The sequence below is a fragment of the Mastomys coucha genome, unplaced genomic scaffold (assembly GCF_008632895.1).
Source record: "Mastomys coucha isolate ucsf_1 unplaced genomic scaffold, UCSF_Mcou_1 pScaffold1, whole genome shotgun sequence".
In the NCBI taxonomy this organism is placed as follows: domain Eukaryota; kingdom Metazoa; phylum Chordata; class Mammalia; order Rodentia; family Muridae; genus Mastomys; species Mastomys coucha.
The window spans coordinates 50,869,615-50,889,420 of record NW_022196891.1 but is presented as its reverse complement, the minus strand read 5'-3'; the positions used below and the strand labels follow the sequence as shown (position 1 = coordinate 50,889,420).

At 42.4% G+C, this 19,806-nt stretch overlaps 1 protein-coding gene across 4 annotated transcripts in view; it reads left to right on the top strand.

Moving 5' to 3' along the window:
* Rgsl1 (regulator of G protein signaling like 1) overlaps positions 1 to 19,806 on the top strand; it is a 70,140-nt gene that overhangs the window by 44,145 nt on the left and 6,189 nt on the right. The window contains exons 13-22 of one of the 4 annotated variants that reach the window (XM_031385010.1): positions 2,379 to 2,496; positions 2,987 to 3,101; positions 4,750 to 4,879; positions 7,127 to 7,301; positions 8,495 to 8,633; positions 8,845 to 8,969; positions 9,320 to 9,429; positions 14,339 to 14,434; positions 16,538 to 16,654; positions 17,345 to 17,372. In XM_031385010.1, the coding sequence (XP_031240870.1) occupies positions 2,379 to 2,496; positions 2,987 to 3,101; positions 4,750 to 4,879; positions 7,127 to 7,301; positions 8,495 to 8,633; positions 8,845 to 8,969; positions 9,320 to 9,429; positions 14,339 to 14,434; positions 16,538 to 16,539 (1,010 nt within the window). In that variant the 3' untranslated portion in view covers positions 16,540 to 16,654; positions 17,345 to 17,372. Of the gene's footprint in view, positions 1 to 2,378; positions 2,497 to 2,986; positions 3,102 to 4,749; positions 4,880 to 7,126; positions 7,302 to 8,494; positions 8,634 to 8,809; positions 8,970 to 9,319; positions 9,430 to 14,338; positions 14,435 to 16,537; positions 16,659 to 17,344; positions 17,537 to 19,806 lie in introns of those variants that run through there. The other 3 variants (XM_031385015.1, XM_031385009.1, XM_031385019.1) reach the window with 3 other exon arrangements.

The window sequence follows — 19,806 nt, the reverse complement described above, 5'->3', positions numbered from 1 at the left end:
GGTTGTGTCAGAACTCCTCAGAGTCAAGCTGTCTCTCTGATCCTGTGATTCTGGGATCCTGTGATCCTAGGCTTGATAGATCACCTGGGAGTGGGGCTTTGTCTGTGTGTTGTGGGACTGTCTGTAGAGCTTGCCGCTCAAGGTCTGCTCAGGACACCAACCCAGACAGACCGGAAGGAACTCGAACCTGAGTCACTGGACTGGCAGAGTTCCTGTGTGCCTGGTCCCGCTGGTCCCAGTTACTCCCAGTGTTGGGACAGAGTTGGTTCCTCCTCACCTCTGATCCTGGGTGTGTCAGAGTGCCTGAGAGTAGAGCTTCCTCTGGGTTTTGTGGGACTGGCTGTGGAGCTTGCGCCCAAGGTCTGCTCAGGACACCAGCCCAGACAGATCCTAAACTATAATTCTTATGTTTAAGTTAAAGTTCAACTTTTGTATAGATAAACCCAGACAATATTTTACCTTCTGTCCTGGCAACTACAATAAAACATTCATTCCTTGTACGATCTTTAGTTAGTGGTTTTATGGCCTAAAGGAATGTATTCCTAAATTGTAAATCTGTATGCCTGCTTTCCATCTAGGGCAATTAACTCGTGACATATGAAGACTGGCAGAGTTCTAATTACAGTTTTTGTATCAGAGAGGACTTTAATTGCAGCCTTTATTATAAAGGGCTCAGTAATTATTAGTATAAATTTAGGAATTAGTACAAAATTAGGAATTCTTATAGAATCATTAGGAATTAAGAAATCATCTATTTGTCTATTTAGCATCACTACAAGACAGTGCATCTTCGCTGATCTGCAGAAAATCTGTCCAGTAGGGTAAGCTAATACCCAGAAATTTCTCCATTAATTTAATAATGACAGGAAGGACATATCAATAGCAAGAATCAATCCTGAGATTAGTCTCTTAGGGTCTTGCCTCCAGAGCTTATCCACCACCATCTATGCAAAATGGTGGACATTTCAGGAAAGTCATCTGTTAGTCTTAGCCTCTCCTAGGTGGCTCCTGACAGTCTTCCATCATCTTCTGTCTGTGGTATGAGTCTAAACCTGCATCTGCCTGAATGCTGTCTTGTGAATCTGTCCCTGTGTCTTGTGTGCTCCTGTATGTGCCAATGGCAAAGGGTTCTGCTCTCTTACTTAACAGCACAGAAAGCACGATATGAGAAAGAATGGGGTACTTTACAGAAATCTAACAAAGTCTTATAAGGGATGAAGTCACTGATTCCAGATGATTCCAACTGACCCAAATATCAAACCAATGCTATCAAGCAATATACATACATTGCTCCAACATTTTTTGTGGTCATTCATTTTGTAAAGCTGGTTTGTTCCTATTTTCTGTCCTCAGCAAATGATTATCATAACATATGCTTGCACATACATTCATCTTGGGACGTAATTTAAGATTTGCATCAATTATAAAGATTAATTGCATGGGAAATCTAAGGCAAGGATGGTCAGTTGTTACATTGTTCTCTTAAAGTTAAGTATACTACAGTAGTAGTCCTAAGCCTTAAGTGACCTCGAAGTACATTTTTAACTCTATGAGGCCCACTCAAAGTTTGTTTTTAAGAATGTAAGAGTTATTTTTATCATTATGCATCAGCACATATAAGAAATACTTATTTGCTGAGTTTTAAGATGAGTTCTATACATCATTCTGGAGAGCCTCAGAGAGTAAGGAGTGCCCAGATGCTCCACAGTGCATGCTCAAGTCTCATTAACACTTGGTCCACTGTCTCTGGACACAAAGACATTATGGTGAGCTCCACATGCTCAAGTCTCATTAACACTTGGTCCACTGTCTCTGGACACAAGGACATCATGGTGCACTCCACATGCTCAAGTCTCATTAACACTTGGTCCACTGTCTCTGGACACAAGGACATCATGGTGAGCTCCACATGCTCAAGTCTCATTAACACTTGGTCCACTGTCTCTGGATACAAGGACATCATGGTGCGCTCCACAATGATTTTCATATCTTGGGCTCTCTTTCTGTACCTAAAGATTTTGTTTTGCTCCTTTCTTCCCAAGCCTCTCTCTAAACTGGAAAACTTCCCCCCAGCTACAGAAATGAATTTAAATTTTATTTTAACATTTTATTTTCTTTCAAGCTTTCATCTTTGAAATAGGACTATGAGAGATAGCATTTTATCTACAAAAATAGTTTCCCATAACATATGAAATATTCTTTGCAGATTTGCAAGTTGTAGAAGGCTCAGCTCATAGTGAGTCCAGAATAAGAACAGAGGATCATAAGCCTCTCTCATGAAACCACCAAACAGACAGAAATTACTCACCCTCCCTCCTCTCCCCTTCCCTCCCTCCTTCCCTCCTTTCCTCCTTTCCTCCCTTTCTCTCATTCTTTAGAAGAAATACTGCAGTGTGATGCTCCTTTTATCAAAGAAATTGCTAACATGCGTCATATCACCACCACCACATTGCTGTTGCTCCAGGGCTACGTCATGAAATCTGTGGAAGAAAAATGGTGAGCATGCTCAAAGGAGGTGGGGCTTCTTGTGGAGTTGCTTCCTAGCTTTGAAAAGCCACATTAAGCAATGGTCTCCTAGACCTCAGCATACTTCCAGAGCCATCCTATAAAAGAAACACCAAACTTACTTTGAAATCTCCTGCCTTTGAAATCTTTGCAACACACACACATACTTACTTATGCATATACAAACACATATACACACACTCAAATACACGCACACATATAAAATATACACAGGCACATATACATACACATATATACACAACACACACATGCAGAGGGTGGGGAAGAATGAGGAAGAATACAGCATTGAGAAGGATAGATAGGCTGACTTTATATAAAAACTGAGAGAGTAAGAGGAGAGCTTTGGAGTATCCCACCATTCCCACTGTAAGTCCTGTGGAAGCTGACATGGAGCAGGGCTGGTATGTTTCAGGCACCATGGTTTTATCTTCTTAAATATTCTCTATCTCCTTTCTGGTAGGTTTAAGGAATACCAAGACTTGTTCCCACCACGTCCTATGGATGTGGATGTTCCTGAAACACAGGTCATCCCTAGGAAGCCTTCAAAGTCAACAACACACCTACATGACTCTCAGGTCAGTGAGAAGGGAGAGGGGAGGACTTTACAGGCAGGAAAGCCACTGTCCAGGTACTGCCAGCTGTACAAAAGATTGTCTGTTAGGCCACTTGATATATCACTGAAAGAAAGAATTATTCTTGGCTGTGTGAGTTGTGTTTTATGCCCCATTTTACAAAAGGATAATCTGAGGCTCAGAAAAACATACTGGGAAGTCCCTTTCTGATCTGCCGCTCTCTGGCCCCAACTAAGTGAGAGGCACAAGATCTCCAGAGATGACACTGTCAGTGTTTCTACAGCTCATGCTTATTTTAAGGATGTGGACTGGCCATTGGGCCAAATGGTTTTGATAATCTTTTTGCACAAAGATTAGATTGATTAGCCTGGGCTAAACATCCAGTCACTGGCAAGGTAAGCCTCACCTTGCAGGATGACAAAGGGTAGGCCTGGAACATGTGTCCCACAGACCAGAAAATACCAAGACAATGCCTGGCATTGAGTATACCCATTTCTCCTCCCAAACACAATTACTCCTCTTATCGTTTTTCCTGTAAAAAGAGAGAAAGGGAGACGAGACAGGAATGGTGCTCAGGAAAGTCTTTTCATGCGGTTTGAAAAAAAAAAAAATCCATACTCCTTTAAGGAACCTTATATTCAGTGTGAGTCATTTAGGTAGAAAAGATTGAGCCCAATTCTACCAGACTCCAAAAATCAGGTTAAAATATATCTGAAAATAAGATTTAAACCCAGTACAGTAGACATGAAAATGTGCTGGGGTTTCCCCTCTCCACTCTCTCTGTTTATGAGCCAGATCTGGATGGTTAGATGCTGGAAAGAATGTGTTTGTTGAATCAGCAAGCTTTGTTGTAATTTCAGCTTTTCTGGGTCAGATAAAAGGAAACCAGAATGTTGTTACTTTCTGCCGTGGGTTGCATACATCCTAAGGCTCACTACAACCCTGAAGGCTATTGCTTTTGTCTTACACAGAGACACAAGTAAATTGACCCAAATTACTCATCTATGGAGAAGGCAGCGTCTACCCGACAAGTTTCTAGCGCCCCAATCCACTGCGTTTAGGACTTCACCACTACAATCCACTGAGTTTAGGACTTCACCACTACCTCTCTAAAGCCATGTTCGCACTGACCTTCCCTCTCCAAGGACTGGTATAAAGGCCTGAGCACTCTCAGCAAAAAGAGAACTTTTGGCTCAACTTATTAAATTTTCTGGAATGAGCCCAGCTCCTATTAAAGAAATGCAGGAACAGAATGTGTTTGCTTATACAAAGGAGGAAAATGTGTTCATACCTTTCTCTATTTCTTTAATACTTTAAGATCTGATTAGTCATCATTGCCTCCTTGTGAGCAGCAACTTGTCCTCTGTTCCTTCCCTTTTTTGAATGCTGACCTTCACTGCTCCTGAAAGGGTGTGTGGTAGAAGGACTCTGAGCACAGCCTCCGTGATTGGAGCCAGACTCCTCTATTGTCAACTACTTAGTCTGAGGCAAACTGACTTGAGTTCCCTCACCCTTAAAATGGGAGCTCAGAAGCATCCCTTCATAGACGTGAGAATTTCCAAACGTAACAAATGTCAGGTTTGTGGCACACACACAGAAGGCTCTTTGTGAACGGTAGGAGGTGCTAAGGGATGCCTTCTTCCTTCTGCAGAAGAAGGGGTGGATAAAAATGATCACCTTCATCAAGAGTTTCTGCAGCTACCGCAGATTCATAGCTGATGCCAAGAATCGCCAAGAGTTAGCAGATTTCATCCACCTAGAAATGTACAACAACAAAGAGAGTGAGTCACTTCCCTGACACGGTGGGCAGCCCTCTCGATAACTCTAGCTACTTGCTTTCTGTCGGGCCTGCATCAGCCACGGTGAGCCTAGATGACCAGACCTTCTGAGGCCTGCCTGGATAGAGGTGCTTCTCGAAGAGCCAGCAAGTGTGGGAAATAGTAAGGGCACTCCGATGCCTCACATTTTAAATATATATTTTTATTAATCCTTTGAAAATTGTATACATGTGTACAATATGTTTTGATCATTAGCTTCTTGTTATTTCTCTCAGGCATACTCTCTGCCTCTCTACCCCATCCCAATGTCATGTGTTTGTCTTGTGCTTTTACAGCTCATCATGTCCAATTCCTGCTGCTCATATATTTATGGGTGTGAGGCCATCCACTATGGCATGGCCGTCTTACCAAAGACGATTCACCTTCTGTGAAATGGTTTCTTTATGTTGTTTACTGTGGTCTCTAAAAAGTATCTTTTATTTTTTTCTTGCTATATAATCAGTATATGCTGTTAATAAAGAGGCAACAAAATTACAAGAACATGTAGGACACAAACCCTTCAGAACATTGCCAATGTCTTGAAGCCTACATTATGATCATATACAGAGAGACACATATCTGTGTCTCTCTATATAGCTATATAAAATCTCCATATTTTCCATTTATAACTTACCATTTTCCTTATTGTTTTAGATTGAACATCCTTTTCTGTCAGTGTACATCTATCTGCCAAGTTTTCGACTGGCATAAAGTGTTCACTATATAGATTTATTCAACTGCTTCATTAATTCATTCATGACCATTACCAATGCTTTCGGGTATGCACTTCAGCTGGTGCTGAGAATTCAGTGGTAAAAGTACAAAATGATGCTCTACCCTTATGATCTACAGGTTTTCTACAGAAACTGTAAGCCACAGATAACAGATCATGTCTACCACTTATACTTGAATGAATGACCCCCGTGCCTCCATTTTTTCATTCATAGAATGGGAATAATAACTAATCTTACCTCACTAAGTTGTTGTGACAATAAGAGAGGTGACAGCTTGAACATCTTTGAACTATGCTTAGCAGTACTTCATGACAGAATAGTTTTTAACCAATCTATTGTTATTACTATATAAGTGTGATGAGTATTTCAGTAATGCTTGTAGACGGACCAGCAATTAGTACTGGCAATGGCCAGGGGAGAACTTTTCCACCAGAATGGCATGAAGTTGAGTTTTCAGGAGTGAGCAAATTAAGCAGGTGCAGTGGGAGAGAAAAGAGTGTGCAAGGAACCCTAGACCAAGAAAGTAGGCAGTGCAATCTAGGAACTTCAAACAGGATGCTTGGACTAGAGATGAGACAGGGAAGTACCTGACGTAATGACGAAGAGATGGGCAGTGACAGCTCATGTCTCTCTGGACTTGTTATTCTAACAGTCACTCAAATGTACTAAGTTTTTATGAAAAAAAAAAAAAAGTCTTCAAGTTGTTGTTCAATTTGGATTCTCCAGAACTGTTGTACTAATTTACACTTCTACCGAGGCTATAAATCAGGGTCTGATTCTGCACAGTCTCACCAACATAGACCACGATGTATTTTTAAAACTCTAGCCATAAGTATCCTTAAAGTGCCCCACCGCATGCTATCTGCCTGTGGCACCATGGCCTGGGGCTGCTCAGAGTTCCCACCATGCTGCTGGTATGAACAACTCTCTAATATGTCTAACCCCCATCGGTCCATCTCAGTGCCCTCGTGAGAGCTTTTAAGAACTTCCATTCTTTATATTAACTTTCTGTTCCCATTCTCTTTGGTTTCACATTTCCTCCTAGATGATAAACCTTGATTCCTCTGTGATAAACCTTGAGTGTATATTGATCAGCGCCACATTCCCATCTGGAAAGCAGCGTCTTCGTGGACAGTTCTCACGGCCTCTGCAGGAAGCCTTATGATATAACATGGCCCCAGTGTGATTGTTTCTATTTGGCAGGTGTCGTGAGAATATCCTTCAACATTCAATTGCTTTTATAATTAATTTGTTGTTTAACTATTTCTTGATTGAATATTGTCACACACCTGAGCAGAGGCCTTTTTCAGAAGTTATGCACATCTGAGTAAGAGGCTGCATAGGGTGTGGCACTTTCACTAGGCACAAAACACGATGAAGTTTTAATCACGGTGGTGAAGCCCACAGTAAAAGTTTAAGACCTGAGAGAAACTTGATCAAACCAGACTGTAATTCCTTGTTGTTGTTTCTCTGTTAGATTTCTCTACATCACCCACCACGTCTGCACGTCATACCCCAATATTACCTAGTGCCCGGAATGCAGAACAGGAAAATGGAGACATGGTCCTTGTAAAACGCCGGATATTTGGCCACAGAGTTATCACTATCAACTTTGCCGTTAATGATATATATTTCTTTTCTGAAATGGAGAGGTAAGCTCTCATCCTTTTTCCCTCTTGTGGCCTTCACACTTAAAACTTTCCAGCAGGAGCTGGGGAGATGCCTCCTAAGCATGAGGACCTAAAATCCTCGGGATGGAGTGGAAGGAAACTGCTCATCTGGAACTCTAGCACTGAGAAGACAGAGGCCAGAGGATTCCTGGGTCTTGCTAGCTAAGTCCACATCTCATCATCAGGCTGTCTGTCCCCCACAGTCTCCAGTCCAAGCTAGTGCCCTACATAGAGCCTGGCCTTTGAAGGATGAGTGGGGTTAATGAGATAAGGTTGCTCCCTTAGCAACCATTAAGGGAAGTCATGGAACATGGAGAGACAGAGAGAGAGAGAGAGAGAGAGAGAGAGAGAGAGAGAGAGAGAGAGAGAGAGAGAGAGGAGAACAGTTAACACATAGCTCCTCCTGCTGCAGTCCCACTATCTCCCCTATCCTCTCTGTTTCTTGCTTTTTCTCTGCAAACTATTCTTTGTAGAGCAGTGGTTTTTAACTAGTGGGTAGAAGCCTTCACAGAGGTCATATGTCAGATATCCTACATATCACATACTTACGTTACATTATATTACATTACAGAAGCAAAATTACAGACATGAAATAGCAATAAAATGATTTTATGGCTGAGGGTCGCCCACAACATGAGGAACTGTACTAAAGGGTCACAGCATTAGGAAGACTAAGAAGCACTGATGGAGAGCAATCAGAGACACCAATAAAAAGCATGAAACCAATTGTTACTCTCCTTTTGATAATGCTCAGGTGGGTCTCCATCACCACTGAGTCTAAGCCATTGGTGCTCCACATAAGGGGAGTCTACTTGCATCTCAGGGCTGGCCTCCAGCCAGTGCAGAAGGGCAAATAGCAGGAGAAGCCTGAATTTCTTGAATTAGTCATAGGTGAGACCTTTTACAGAACTAGGAGAAGACCATGGGATGGAGGAGAGAAGGTGGAGATTGTAGTAAAGAAGTGTACTAGACAGAGAACCTAGTGTAGAACATGATGTGTGTTCTGTGCTCATCTGTTGCTAATGGAAGAGGTGAGATTGAGTGAATGAAGTCACAGTCTGGCTCAGAACTAGCACTGCCCTTCTCTTGCTAGAAATTAGTTTGAGTTCATCACCATATCCAGCACCTGTGTCTATCTTCTCTTGTTGAGTTCTTCCATACACCTTTTTTTGTAGATTTAATGACCTGGTGAGTTCAGCTCACATGTTACAGATCAACAGAGCATACAATGAGAATGACATCATCCTGATGCGGTCTAAACTTAACATTATTCTGAAGCTTTACCTGGTTTCTGATGTTCCTCCAAAGCTGAGGGTAAGGGACGGTCCTTTCCCCCATAAATCCCTAAAAATTGAATCACTGGATACCTCATAAGTTCCGGGTCACAAAGTGAGCTTTGCTTAGCAAAACTACAGGAAATTCTGCCTTCTGGAGAGGTAGTATTTTGGGGGATGTTAGAGGTCAATAGAAGTCATTTTCCTTTCCTGTAGCCTCCAACAGTGACATGCTTCCACCCTATGGGTAGGTGAACATCTCTGAATCTCAGAAGGACATCATCTTCTCTGCCATTACAGAAGGCCACCTAGACCGGACCATCTTCCATGGGGCTATCATGTCCACCTTCCCTGTAATTATGTACTTCTGGAAAAGGTACGTACATCCTCTTATCCAGGCTGGGCATAATGCTTTCTTCACAGACTCTATTGACTGTGGTGCTAGAAGGGAGTCTCCCGCAAACTTCAAATCAGTCCTCCACTGGAGCCAAGCCTAGACAAAGAGAATGTCCTTAGACAGGCAGCCCTTTCAATACAGTACAGCATACTATGTCTCTCCTTCTGTTGGACACCCCACAGTCTGGATGACTGGTCCTATTTATGTCTCTCCTTCTGTTGGACACCCCACAGTCTGGATGACTGGTCCTACTATGTCTCTCCTTCTGTTGGACACCCCACATTATGTCCATCACCCTTCTGTGCGACTGGAAACCATTCTTCCCACAGGTTTTGTAACTGGAAGGCAACACGCTCTTATGTAGAGTACATTGGGAAGAAGTTTGAGGATGGAAGAAACCCTCCCAAGTCTGTATACAAGTACCCACCATGGAGTGGAGGTAAGTCCACCCTAGATCCACAGCCCCATTTCTCCAGCCAGAGATATGTAAAGAGAGAACAGAGGTCTGAAGAGCTAACTCTAAGACTTAAATGGCACAAGGGTGGTGGTTGTTATAATGGTCATCATCTTAACTTGGCCCTCAGGGAAATAAAGAGTGCTAGTGCTAAGGTAGATGTGTGATATTAGCAACAAGGAGCGCTATTCAGAGCAAACCTAACAGGGGCTTCTGGGATCCTGCTGGATGTGCTGAGCACCTGGCAGCAGTAACCTCTTTGACTGCTGTTCAAGAGGTCCCCATCCAACTATCACCATCCAACCCTACCATTCAAGAAGTATGTATTTTATTAAGTGAGAAAATAAAAACTAGATACACAGTGATAAATGGACAAATTTTCATGTATACCCATATACACATATATACATGAAAATGTAAGGGTAATGTAGAAATTAAGATAAAAAGTATTGTATATTTTGGTGCTATGATTATTAATGAGATGTAGTTATTATTAATCTATATTTATAGAACATATGTATTTATAAAACATTTGTGTGTGTGAGGAGGAAGAGGAGGAAGAGGAAGAGGAGGAGGAGGAGGAAGAGGAGGAGGAGGAGTATTAGTGGTTTGAATGAGACTGGTCCCCATAAGCTCATATTTTTGAGTGCTTGGTCTCTACTTGGTGGAATTGTTTGTTTGGGAAGAATTAGCAAGTGTGATCTTGTTGGAGGAGGTATGTCACTAGGGAGTGGGCTTTGAGCCTTCAAAAGACTTGCACCATTCCCAGTGTGCCCTCTTGTCTCATGGTAGTGGATCAAGATGTGAGCTCTCAGCTATTCCTTCACCTTGCTATCAGAGACCATAACAAATTAAACACTTTTTTTAAAGATTTATTTATTAAGTACACTGTAGTTGTCTTCAGACACCTCAGAAGAGGGAATCAGATCTCATTACAGGTGGTTGTAAGCCACCATGTGGTTGCTGGGATTTGAATTCCCCAATTAAACACTTTTATAAGTTACCTTGGTTATGGTGTTTCATCACAGCAATTGAAGAGTAACACACACACACACACACACACACACATACACACACACATTCTACCGCATTATCCCTCTCATTCACAGTAGTGTATTCTTGGCACAAGGTCATCAGCTGATTATATTTTTTTCCAAATTGACACAAGTTAGAGTCATCAAGGAAGAAAAAACCTCAGTTGAGACAATGATCTATTGAATTGCTTGTAGTCAAAGTCTGTAGGGCATTTTCTTGATTAATGATTGATTTCAAAGTGCTCACTACACCTGACACTCCTAAGCAGGTGGTCCTGTGTATATAAGAAAGCAGGCTAAGCAAGCCATGAGAAGCAAGCTAGGAAGCACCACCCCTCTATGGCCTCTCCAATTTTTGCCTCTAGGTTCCTGCCCTGAATTCCTTTCAGGACTGATTGTAAGCTATAAAATGAAATAGACCTTTTCCTTCCCAAGTTGCTTTTGGTCATGAAAATTTTGACACCCAGAAATCTAATGTTGGAGCTAAGCAGCTTTGTGCTGGAAGAGAAAAGAAGACCAAGGGGAGGCCTGGTCTGCACTCAGATAAAGAGGGGAGTGCCCTTATGGCCAAAACCCACAAAACTAAGCAGGCAACTCATGAAAGAAAAAGGGCCAACAATGAGTCTCCTGCCCCTAAAAAGCCCTAATAAGGAAAAGCTTTCGCAAATGTGATTTGAGGGTGCAGCAGAGAGTGGAGGCCCAGTTTATTAGACTTCGTCAGAAAGGAGTAAAGACTCTATCAGGAACTGGACTAGAGGCCATTTGCATGATACTTTGACTAAGAGTACAACTTCATTCTACCCTTGTCCTGGGAATTTGAGTGAAGTTGGATTTAAAGACAGTGGACTAGTTTGTCTGGCAGAGGATGTTTCAAGATGGGAGAATGTTTAGTGTAATAGGAATTAAAATCCAGCTAGTCTATATAAAAGGCACACGCTCCAGGTATTTTACTTACAAGCTGTAAGCCTAGATTGGGCAGATTTAGAGCTATTCTAACTTACCTCTCAGCCATATGTCCCTTGTTATTTGTTGTTCCTGGCCATGTGCTCATGGTTCATCTCCTCTTATGGTGGATCTTCCACTCTCCACATCTTTTCTTCTTTCCTTTGGTCTCTCCTGAGACCTCCTACTCAATCCTCTAGTCCCACCTTTGACCAGTTAAACCTTGGGGAGCAAGATTTGCATAGCATCACTTGGTGTACAGTGTGGATCTGCTCCTCCAAGGTAACCATTATTCTTAGGAGCCAGTATTCGGCACTTAAGTACAAGCAGCACCAGACCAACCCCCTACAGTTCAGACTGGTGCTTAGAAAGCAGCTTCAATTGTTAAAGAGACTGGAGGGACCAAGGAGAGGTACACTGAGACAGTAGGAAAGGTATCCTGAGGACAGAGCCTCACATATCAAAAGCTCTGACTTGTGAGGGTACAGATTTGTTTGAGAGCAGAAGTCAATGCAGCCATGTTCCCAGGGGACCAGACAGTGTCATCCAAATAGCAATAACTTTGGAGGCATGGAAGACACAATGTTAAGAGGAACATGTAGTTTTATTCCTCTGTTTTGGAAAACAGCTACAGCCAGTCAAAGTGTTTCACTGTGAGAGTTACTACAAAGAGGCATTGAGAAATTACTATGTGGATATGAAGGTGGAACTTAATTTGCAGTAGAGACTCTAGGATCCTGGATGCCAGAACTGCAGGATGTCCAGGAGAACCGTAGGAGAGTACAGCTGGCCCAAGAGGGAGGTTATGTGCCCTGCATATGCACAGTGGAAGTGGTGGGCCTGCCTAAACTCTTTGGAGCCCAGTCAAATTTATCACAAGCCCTAGATACTAAATATAGAATTGCAGGGTTTGATGTTTTCCCTGCTGGATTTTGGGCTGGATTTGGTCTAATCACTCCTTGTTATGCCCTAATTCTTCAGCTTTGCTTGGCTTTGGTCTTGTTTTTGCTTTACAAGGCAAAGTTTCTGTCAGTCCTGGCTATCCTGCAACTTACTATGTAGGCCAAGCTAGCCTTGAACTCAGAGATCCTTCAGCCTCCCTAAAACTGTGGCTACCATGCCCATCTGACTCTTCAGTTTCAAAGAAGGAATATTTACTGTGTGTTATTATATGTTGTGAGTATGTATTTTTTTTTACTTTAGAGGAATTTTTAAACTTTATTTACTTTATGCAAATGAATGTTTTGCCCAAGGAGGAGAGAAAAGGGTCTCAGAGCCTCTGGAACTTGAGTTACAAATGGTTGTGAGCCACCATGTGGGTGCTAGGAACTGAACCAGGTCCTCTGCAAGAGTTAAGAGTGTTCTTAACTGGAAAGCCATATCTCTGGCCCCTGTTTTTGTTATTGTTGTTTGTTTGTTTGTTTGTCTTTTTATAGAAGCTCAACAGTTAGGACTTTGGACTTCTAAAGTTTGGAAATTTTAATGACTATGAGGACTTTTGATGTTGAGCCAAATGCATTTATACTACAAGATGGTCATGGGCCAATGGCAACAAGGGATAGGTTATGACTTAAGAGTGATGTTCTTGAGGCCAAAGAGATGGTTCAGTTGGTAAATATGTCTGGCAACCTGAGTTTGATCCCTGGAATCCACATAGTAGAAGGATTTCAGCAAGTTGTTCTTTGACCTCTACAAGTGTGCCGTGGCATATACATACACAGATACATTCATACACTTGCATACATGTATGCACACACACATTAATAAATGAAATCATAATTTTTAAAAATGGTATGTTTGAATGTCAATTTGACAGTGGGTGGAGCATGATTATCAGTACAAATTGTCAACTTGGCAGAATCTTGTATCACCTGAGAGACAAGCCTCTCATCATGGGTGTGGAAGATCGTCTTGATTATATTAATTGAAGGGGAAATATCCAAGCACTGAAGTGGCACCATTTCCTGACTGAGATCCTCGACTGTATAAATGGAGAAGTGGACTTGGGCAACATCATTCACCTCACACTATTTTCTAATTGTGGATGCATCCTGACCAGCTGCTTCCGGTTCCTGCCACCTTAACTTCCCTGCTGTGATAGACTCCTACTTTTTTTGTCTAAGCCCCTTCTCCCTTGAGTTAAGTTTGTCTACGTATTTTACCAGAGCAAAAGGAAAAGCCACTACGACATCTGTGACCACATACCCGGCAATAAGCAACTTAAAAGAAGGGTTTGTTTTCACGTACATTTCAAGAAGACACAACCCTTCTTCTGCTGGAAGCTAGTCACACTGTGTGCTCAACAAGAAACAGAGGGAGATGAACGCTCACTCTCAACTCACTTCCTCATTTTTATTCAGCCCAGGACCCTAGCCTGTGGGTCTCATGGACTAAGCATCTCTGGAAACACCGTCACAGAAATACCCAATCAAATTGACAACAAAGATTAACTATGGGAGACAGTGGAGACTGAGATAGAAAATGAAAAAAAAAAAAAAAAGGAGTGATAGGTAGGGCAAGCAAAGAATTCTTCTCCTGAGACCACATGCCTTAGTGATGACCAAAGAGCTCCACATCTTTGCTATATTTCCTAGAACAGGATTCCATAGAAATAAACCCCAAAGGCTTATTTGGTAGCAACATAAAGAAAAGAGGAGCAAGAGATTCTGAATTATGGGGTCAGGGCCCCAAGCCTGAAGAGTCCCATGGGCTGAGGAATCCTGAGCTCTGCTTCCCATTGTCAACCCCAGACCCCTGATCACAGATACAAAGGTTAGGCCAGCACTAATGCTCCGTCGCTGACATTCTATAACCTGGGGATGTTTGACAGCAGCTTTTGCCCTTACTTGAGAAAAAATTTTTGTTTTGTCTTTGGGTGATGTCACAGACTTTTAATGTGCTTTCTTCTTCCTTCCCAGGTGACCATACTGTCTTAAGGTTCAGCTTGCTCAGAGGTGTCGAGTGGTTTCGACCTCAAAACCCCCGGGATATAGTGACAAATTCACTCCCAAACTGTGAGTTGGAGATTCACTGATTGCAAAAGCTCCCTGGCCAACTAGAGAGTGGTTCTGAGTCCACATTGGCCCATTCTCTTATTAATTATAAAGAGACTAAGCTCCTCTGGTGGAAATGAGTTGCTCAAGGCTGTACAGCTTGTGAGGAGTAGAGATGTGCAAGACGTTCTCCTGACTCCCCTCCAGGCTTTGTGCACAGCTCTCACTTGAATAATCATGTCTTGTTGAGTCCTTTGTAGCCTCTTGAAGAAGATGCTGAAGCACCCCCCTTCTCTGTTCATTTCAAGCATCATGCAAAATCTTTTCTAAGAGACCACAAAATGCTTTCTCCTTTTGCAGAATCTACCTGCTGATTTGAACAGCATCTCCATCCTGTGTTTCTTGCTTTCTGTAGACTCCCACCACTATGCTCCTCATTACTGACTGCAATGAGTTTTCTGGTCCTTGCCTCCCTTATTGAGAGCAGAGGATATGACTTTTCTTCCCCATCTTCCACCTCAAAGAATCATCTTCCCTCCCAAGCACCCAAGCTGCCTTTGTTCTCACCAGCATCTCCCAGTAGGCCTCCCATTCTTTCCCAGTTCTTAGCTTGTATTTGGGGAAGAAGTTGGGCTGCTGCTTTCTGCTTCTCTAAGGCATGAAATGTCAGGATGATTGTGATTCGAGTGTTCCTGTTGTATGATCTTTACTTCCATGGCTCTATGTGGCTAGCATTGTACACAGCCTCTATATGAAATGAAAACTCTTCTAAGAAAAAGAAATATGAATCGCATAAGCCCGGTCTTCTGGACACCCCTATATCACCAGAGTTCATCTTCCCCTACCTAGCAGCCCCTTCCCTGGAATGTGAAAGCAGGCAACTTTGCAGCAATATTTTCTTACTGCAAAAGAAGCAGTTAATGCAATGCACCCTCTCTATACTAATAATAAATCTCAAACCCAACAGAAACTGTTTGATTTAAATCAATATTTAGATAGATATGTGGCCATTAACTATTTTATGAAAAATATGTATTTATACTGACTGAAGAGATCTTTAAATTTAGATCCTTATAGCTATAAAATAAGAACTATTACTGGACTAGAGAGATGACTTGGTGATTAAGAGCCTGTACTGCTCTTGCAGAGGACCCTAGTTCAATTCCTAGCACCCACACCAGGTGACTCACAAATGCTATAACTCCAGCTGCCAGATCATCTGACACTCCTCGTCTCTGAAGGCACGTTTTCTCACATAGCATGTGCATACACAGATATGCACAGTTAAGAAGAGTAAAATAGGATTAAGCATGACAATGCATGTATTTAACCCTAGCATTTGGGGAAGCAGAGGCAGGCAGATCTCGGTGAGTTCAAAACCAACCTGGTGTACATGGTGAGTTCCAGACCATCCAGGGCTACATAGAGAGATCCAGACTCAAAAAGAAGAGGAAGAAGAAGGAGAAGAATCTTTAAAATTTTAGATAAAAATATGTCTAATTTCACTTGTTCATAAACATTTTTTTCATTTCCAAGAATATCAGTATATTTTTTTTAAGCAACTAAAATGTCAGTATAGGAGCAACTCATGTTACAATGCTATTACAACAAGGTACCACTTGGTGTTCAGAAAAGCAAAGTACAGCCAAACCATATTCCACAGTGTGGTTATTTGAATAAGAATGCCCCCCATGGGCTCATATATTTGCATGCTTAATCACCAGGGAGTGGAACTCTTTTTTTCTAATTATTTTACTTATTTACATTCCAAATGTTGCTCCCCTTTCCTGTCCCCTCTCCCAGAGTTCTTTATTCTATTCCCCTCCCCTTTACCTCTGAGAGGTTGCTCCCCCTACACATCCACCTCCCTCATGCACCCACCCCCAGCTCAACACCCACCTCCAAGCATCAAACGTATCATTCTTGTGCTTTTGGTTTTTCCTATAGAACACAACTCAAAAATGTAATATATAATCTGTTAAATAAAAATCTTTTCTCAAATGTAAAGAAAATAATCTAGTCTAGAAATAAATGTACATAAGAAGCCAAAAATTGATCTCTTCAGGAGCTGACCCTTGTAAGAGTGCAGGACGAGCAGAGGGTAACGGGTCTTTGTTTTGCCAGGATGTGGAGTATGCTGTGCATTCTGACTCCTTTGGATCGAACTTGCTTCACCTAGCAACCTTACCTAGCCAAGTCAACTTGCCGCCTCTCTGTGCATTTGGGGTCTTCTATTCTGAAGTAGGTGCGAGCTAGAAATTCTTGGCTCAGAGATATTCTGTTTATATACATGATAGCTGACAGGATTGAGCTCCATGTTCTGACATTGCCTGCATGTAGCCCAAATGAAGCTCAGTATACCTGAAGACCCAGCAGTCTAGGGGTTCTCTCTGTTGGGGTCTTTGCTCACTCCATTTAGGAGAGGCATTTCAACTTACTTTCATTCTGGTCCTCCTCACTTCTAGAGAAAATGGCAACATGCCAGCATTTTCTGTAATTTTAGTTAATTTTATGTAATGGCATCTCTCTGTGTGTTTATCTCTGTCTCTGTCTCTCTCTGATGCCTGTGTATATTTTCATGTATGTATGCACATGTGCACAGATGTGCATACACATTTGTGGGTGTGCATGTGGAGGCCAGAGGTCACTGGGTGCCTTCCCCAGTCACTTTCTACCTTACCTTTTTAAACCAACTTCTTTCGCTGAACTTGGAGATCATCAGTCCAGCTAAACCAGCTGGTCAGTGAATCTTAGGGGTTATCCTGTTTCTGCCTCCCAGCGCTGGGATTTACAACACCCACTGTCATACCTAGCTTTTGACATGGATGCTCAGAACCCAAACTTGGGTCTTCATGCTTGTGCACCAAAGACTTTGCCAACTAAACTATCTTCCCAGCCTCATCTTGTTCCCCCTTACATCTCTTCTTTTAGACCAAAAATATCCTACAACAAAAAAGAAAAAAAATCATCAAGCCAAGACCAAAACAGAGATGGATGATTCCTTATCAGCCTCCCAGAACTGACAGAACCCTTTTGGTGAGAAATGAAATGTCCTCGCACCATGTGGAAAGATCAAGAAGGAGAATGGGGCAGCCCAGACAGAGCAAGACCAGACCATAGCAGGTAAGATGTGGACAGAATGTGAGAGACAGCCCCTCCTCCCCATGCCCTCCATGAGACTAGGAGCCTACGAGTTTGTGGATTAGGTCACCTGACCTGGGCTTAAGATATTACTCTACAGTTCCATAGCCTTGTACAAATCCTGGCTCTGAGTTATTAAGAAATCTCATGATGGATGGATGGATAGATGGATGGATGGATGGATGGATGGATGGATGGATAGATAGATGGGTGGGTGGGTGGGTGGGTGGATGGATGGATGGATAGATAGATGGATGGGTGGGTGGGTAGGTGGGTGGATGGATGGATGGATGGATGGATGATGGATGGATGGATGGATGGATGGATGGGTAGATGGATGGATGGGTGGATGGATGGGTAGATGGATGGATGGGTGGATGGATGGGTAGATGGATGGATGGGTGGATGGATGGATGGGTAGATGGATGGATGGGTGGATGGATAGATGGATGGGTGGATGGATAGATGGGTAGATGGATGGATGGATGGATGGATGGATGGATGGGTAGATGGGTGGATGGGTAGATGGATGGACAGGTAGACAGAAGGACAGATGTGTCACTGAGTACCACAGGAAGTGAGGTGCTATTACTCTCAGCTCCATTTGTACAGGGACTTACTTCCATCCATTGTCTGAGTAAATCTTGACTATGAGGCAGGTGATGGAGCTGTTGAGCTGAGCAGGCAAGTGACGTTCTCATGTAGCACTTCCTGTTCTTTGTCACATTCTCATCCTATGGTAAACATTCCTGCAACGTTCCATGCATGGGAACAGTTGTTCTTCCCTGAATTTTGATCAAAACTTGACAACTAATAGATTCCATGACATTTTTTTTTTTAACCAAAGCACCTAAGCAGTGGCCTTCGACTTAGAGTAACTAGACTTATTTTATGTCTATTAAAAAAAGTCAGGAGGCTCCAGTGAGTCTCTAAGACAGGAGCAGCCAGCCAGGAGGCACAGGCCCCACGAGTCACAGGGGAGTTGCAGGGCAGCAGGGACAGGATCCTCTCAGCTTCCGAGTGGCAGAGGTGGATCAGCGACCCTCTCTGCCCCTTCCCTGCAAGTGGAGAGCCAACCTCCAGGTAGCGCCTTAACCTAGAGACTCAGGTGAGAACGGCCATTTTCTCTCCGATGAGTTTCTAAGATGGGAGCAGCCAGCCAGGAGGCACAGGCCCCATGAGTCTCAGGGGACTTGCAGGGAGGCAGGGACAGGACAAGCTCTAGTCAGAGACACTAAGAGCATCTAACACCAAAAATCTAGAGATGGCAAAAGGCAAATGCAAGAATCCTACCAACAGAAATGAAGACTACGTGGCTTCATCAGAACCTAGTACTCCCACTGCAGCAATTCCTGGATATCACAAAACACCGGAAAAGCAAGAATTGGATCTAAAATGATATCTCACAATGCTGATAGAGAAACTTAAGAAGGACATGAATAACTCCCTTAAAGAAATACAGGAGAATACAGGTAAAGAGGTACAAGTCCTTAAAGAGGAAACAAAAAAAAATCCCATAAAGAATTACAGGAGATCACAAGTAAGCAAATAGAAGCACTTAAAGAACAAACTCAAAAATCCCTTAAGGAATTGCAAGAAAACACAAACGAACAGGTGAAGGAATTGAGTAAAACCATCCAGGACCTAAAAATGGAAGTCAAAATAATAAAGAAATCACAAAAAGAGACAACTCTGGAATTAGAAATCTTAGGAAAGAAGTCAGGAAACATAGATGCAAGCATCACTAACAGAATACAAGAGATAGAAGAGAGAATCTCAGGGGCAGAAGATAACATAGACAACATTGAGAGAACAGTCAAAGAAAATGCAAAAAACAAAAAGACCCTAACCCAAAACATCAAGGAAATCCAGGACACAATGAGAAGACCAAACCTAAGGATAATAGGTATAGAAGAGAGTGAAGACCTCCAACTTAAAAGGCCAGTAAGTATCTTCAACAAAATCATAGAAGAAAACTTCCCTAACCTAAAGAAAGAGATGCCTGTGAACATACAAGAAGCCTATAGAATCCCAAATTGACTGGACAAGAAAAGAAATTCTTCCCGCCACATAATAGTCAAAGCACCAAATGCACAAAACAAAGAAAGAATACTAAAAGCAGTAATGAAAAAAGGTCAAGTAACATATAAAGGCAGGCCTATCAGAATTACACCAGACTTCTCATACCAGAGACTATGAAAGCTAGAAGATCCTGGACAGATGTCATACAGACCCTAAGAGAACACAAATGC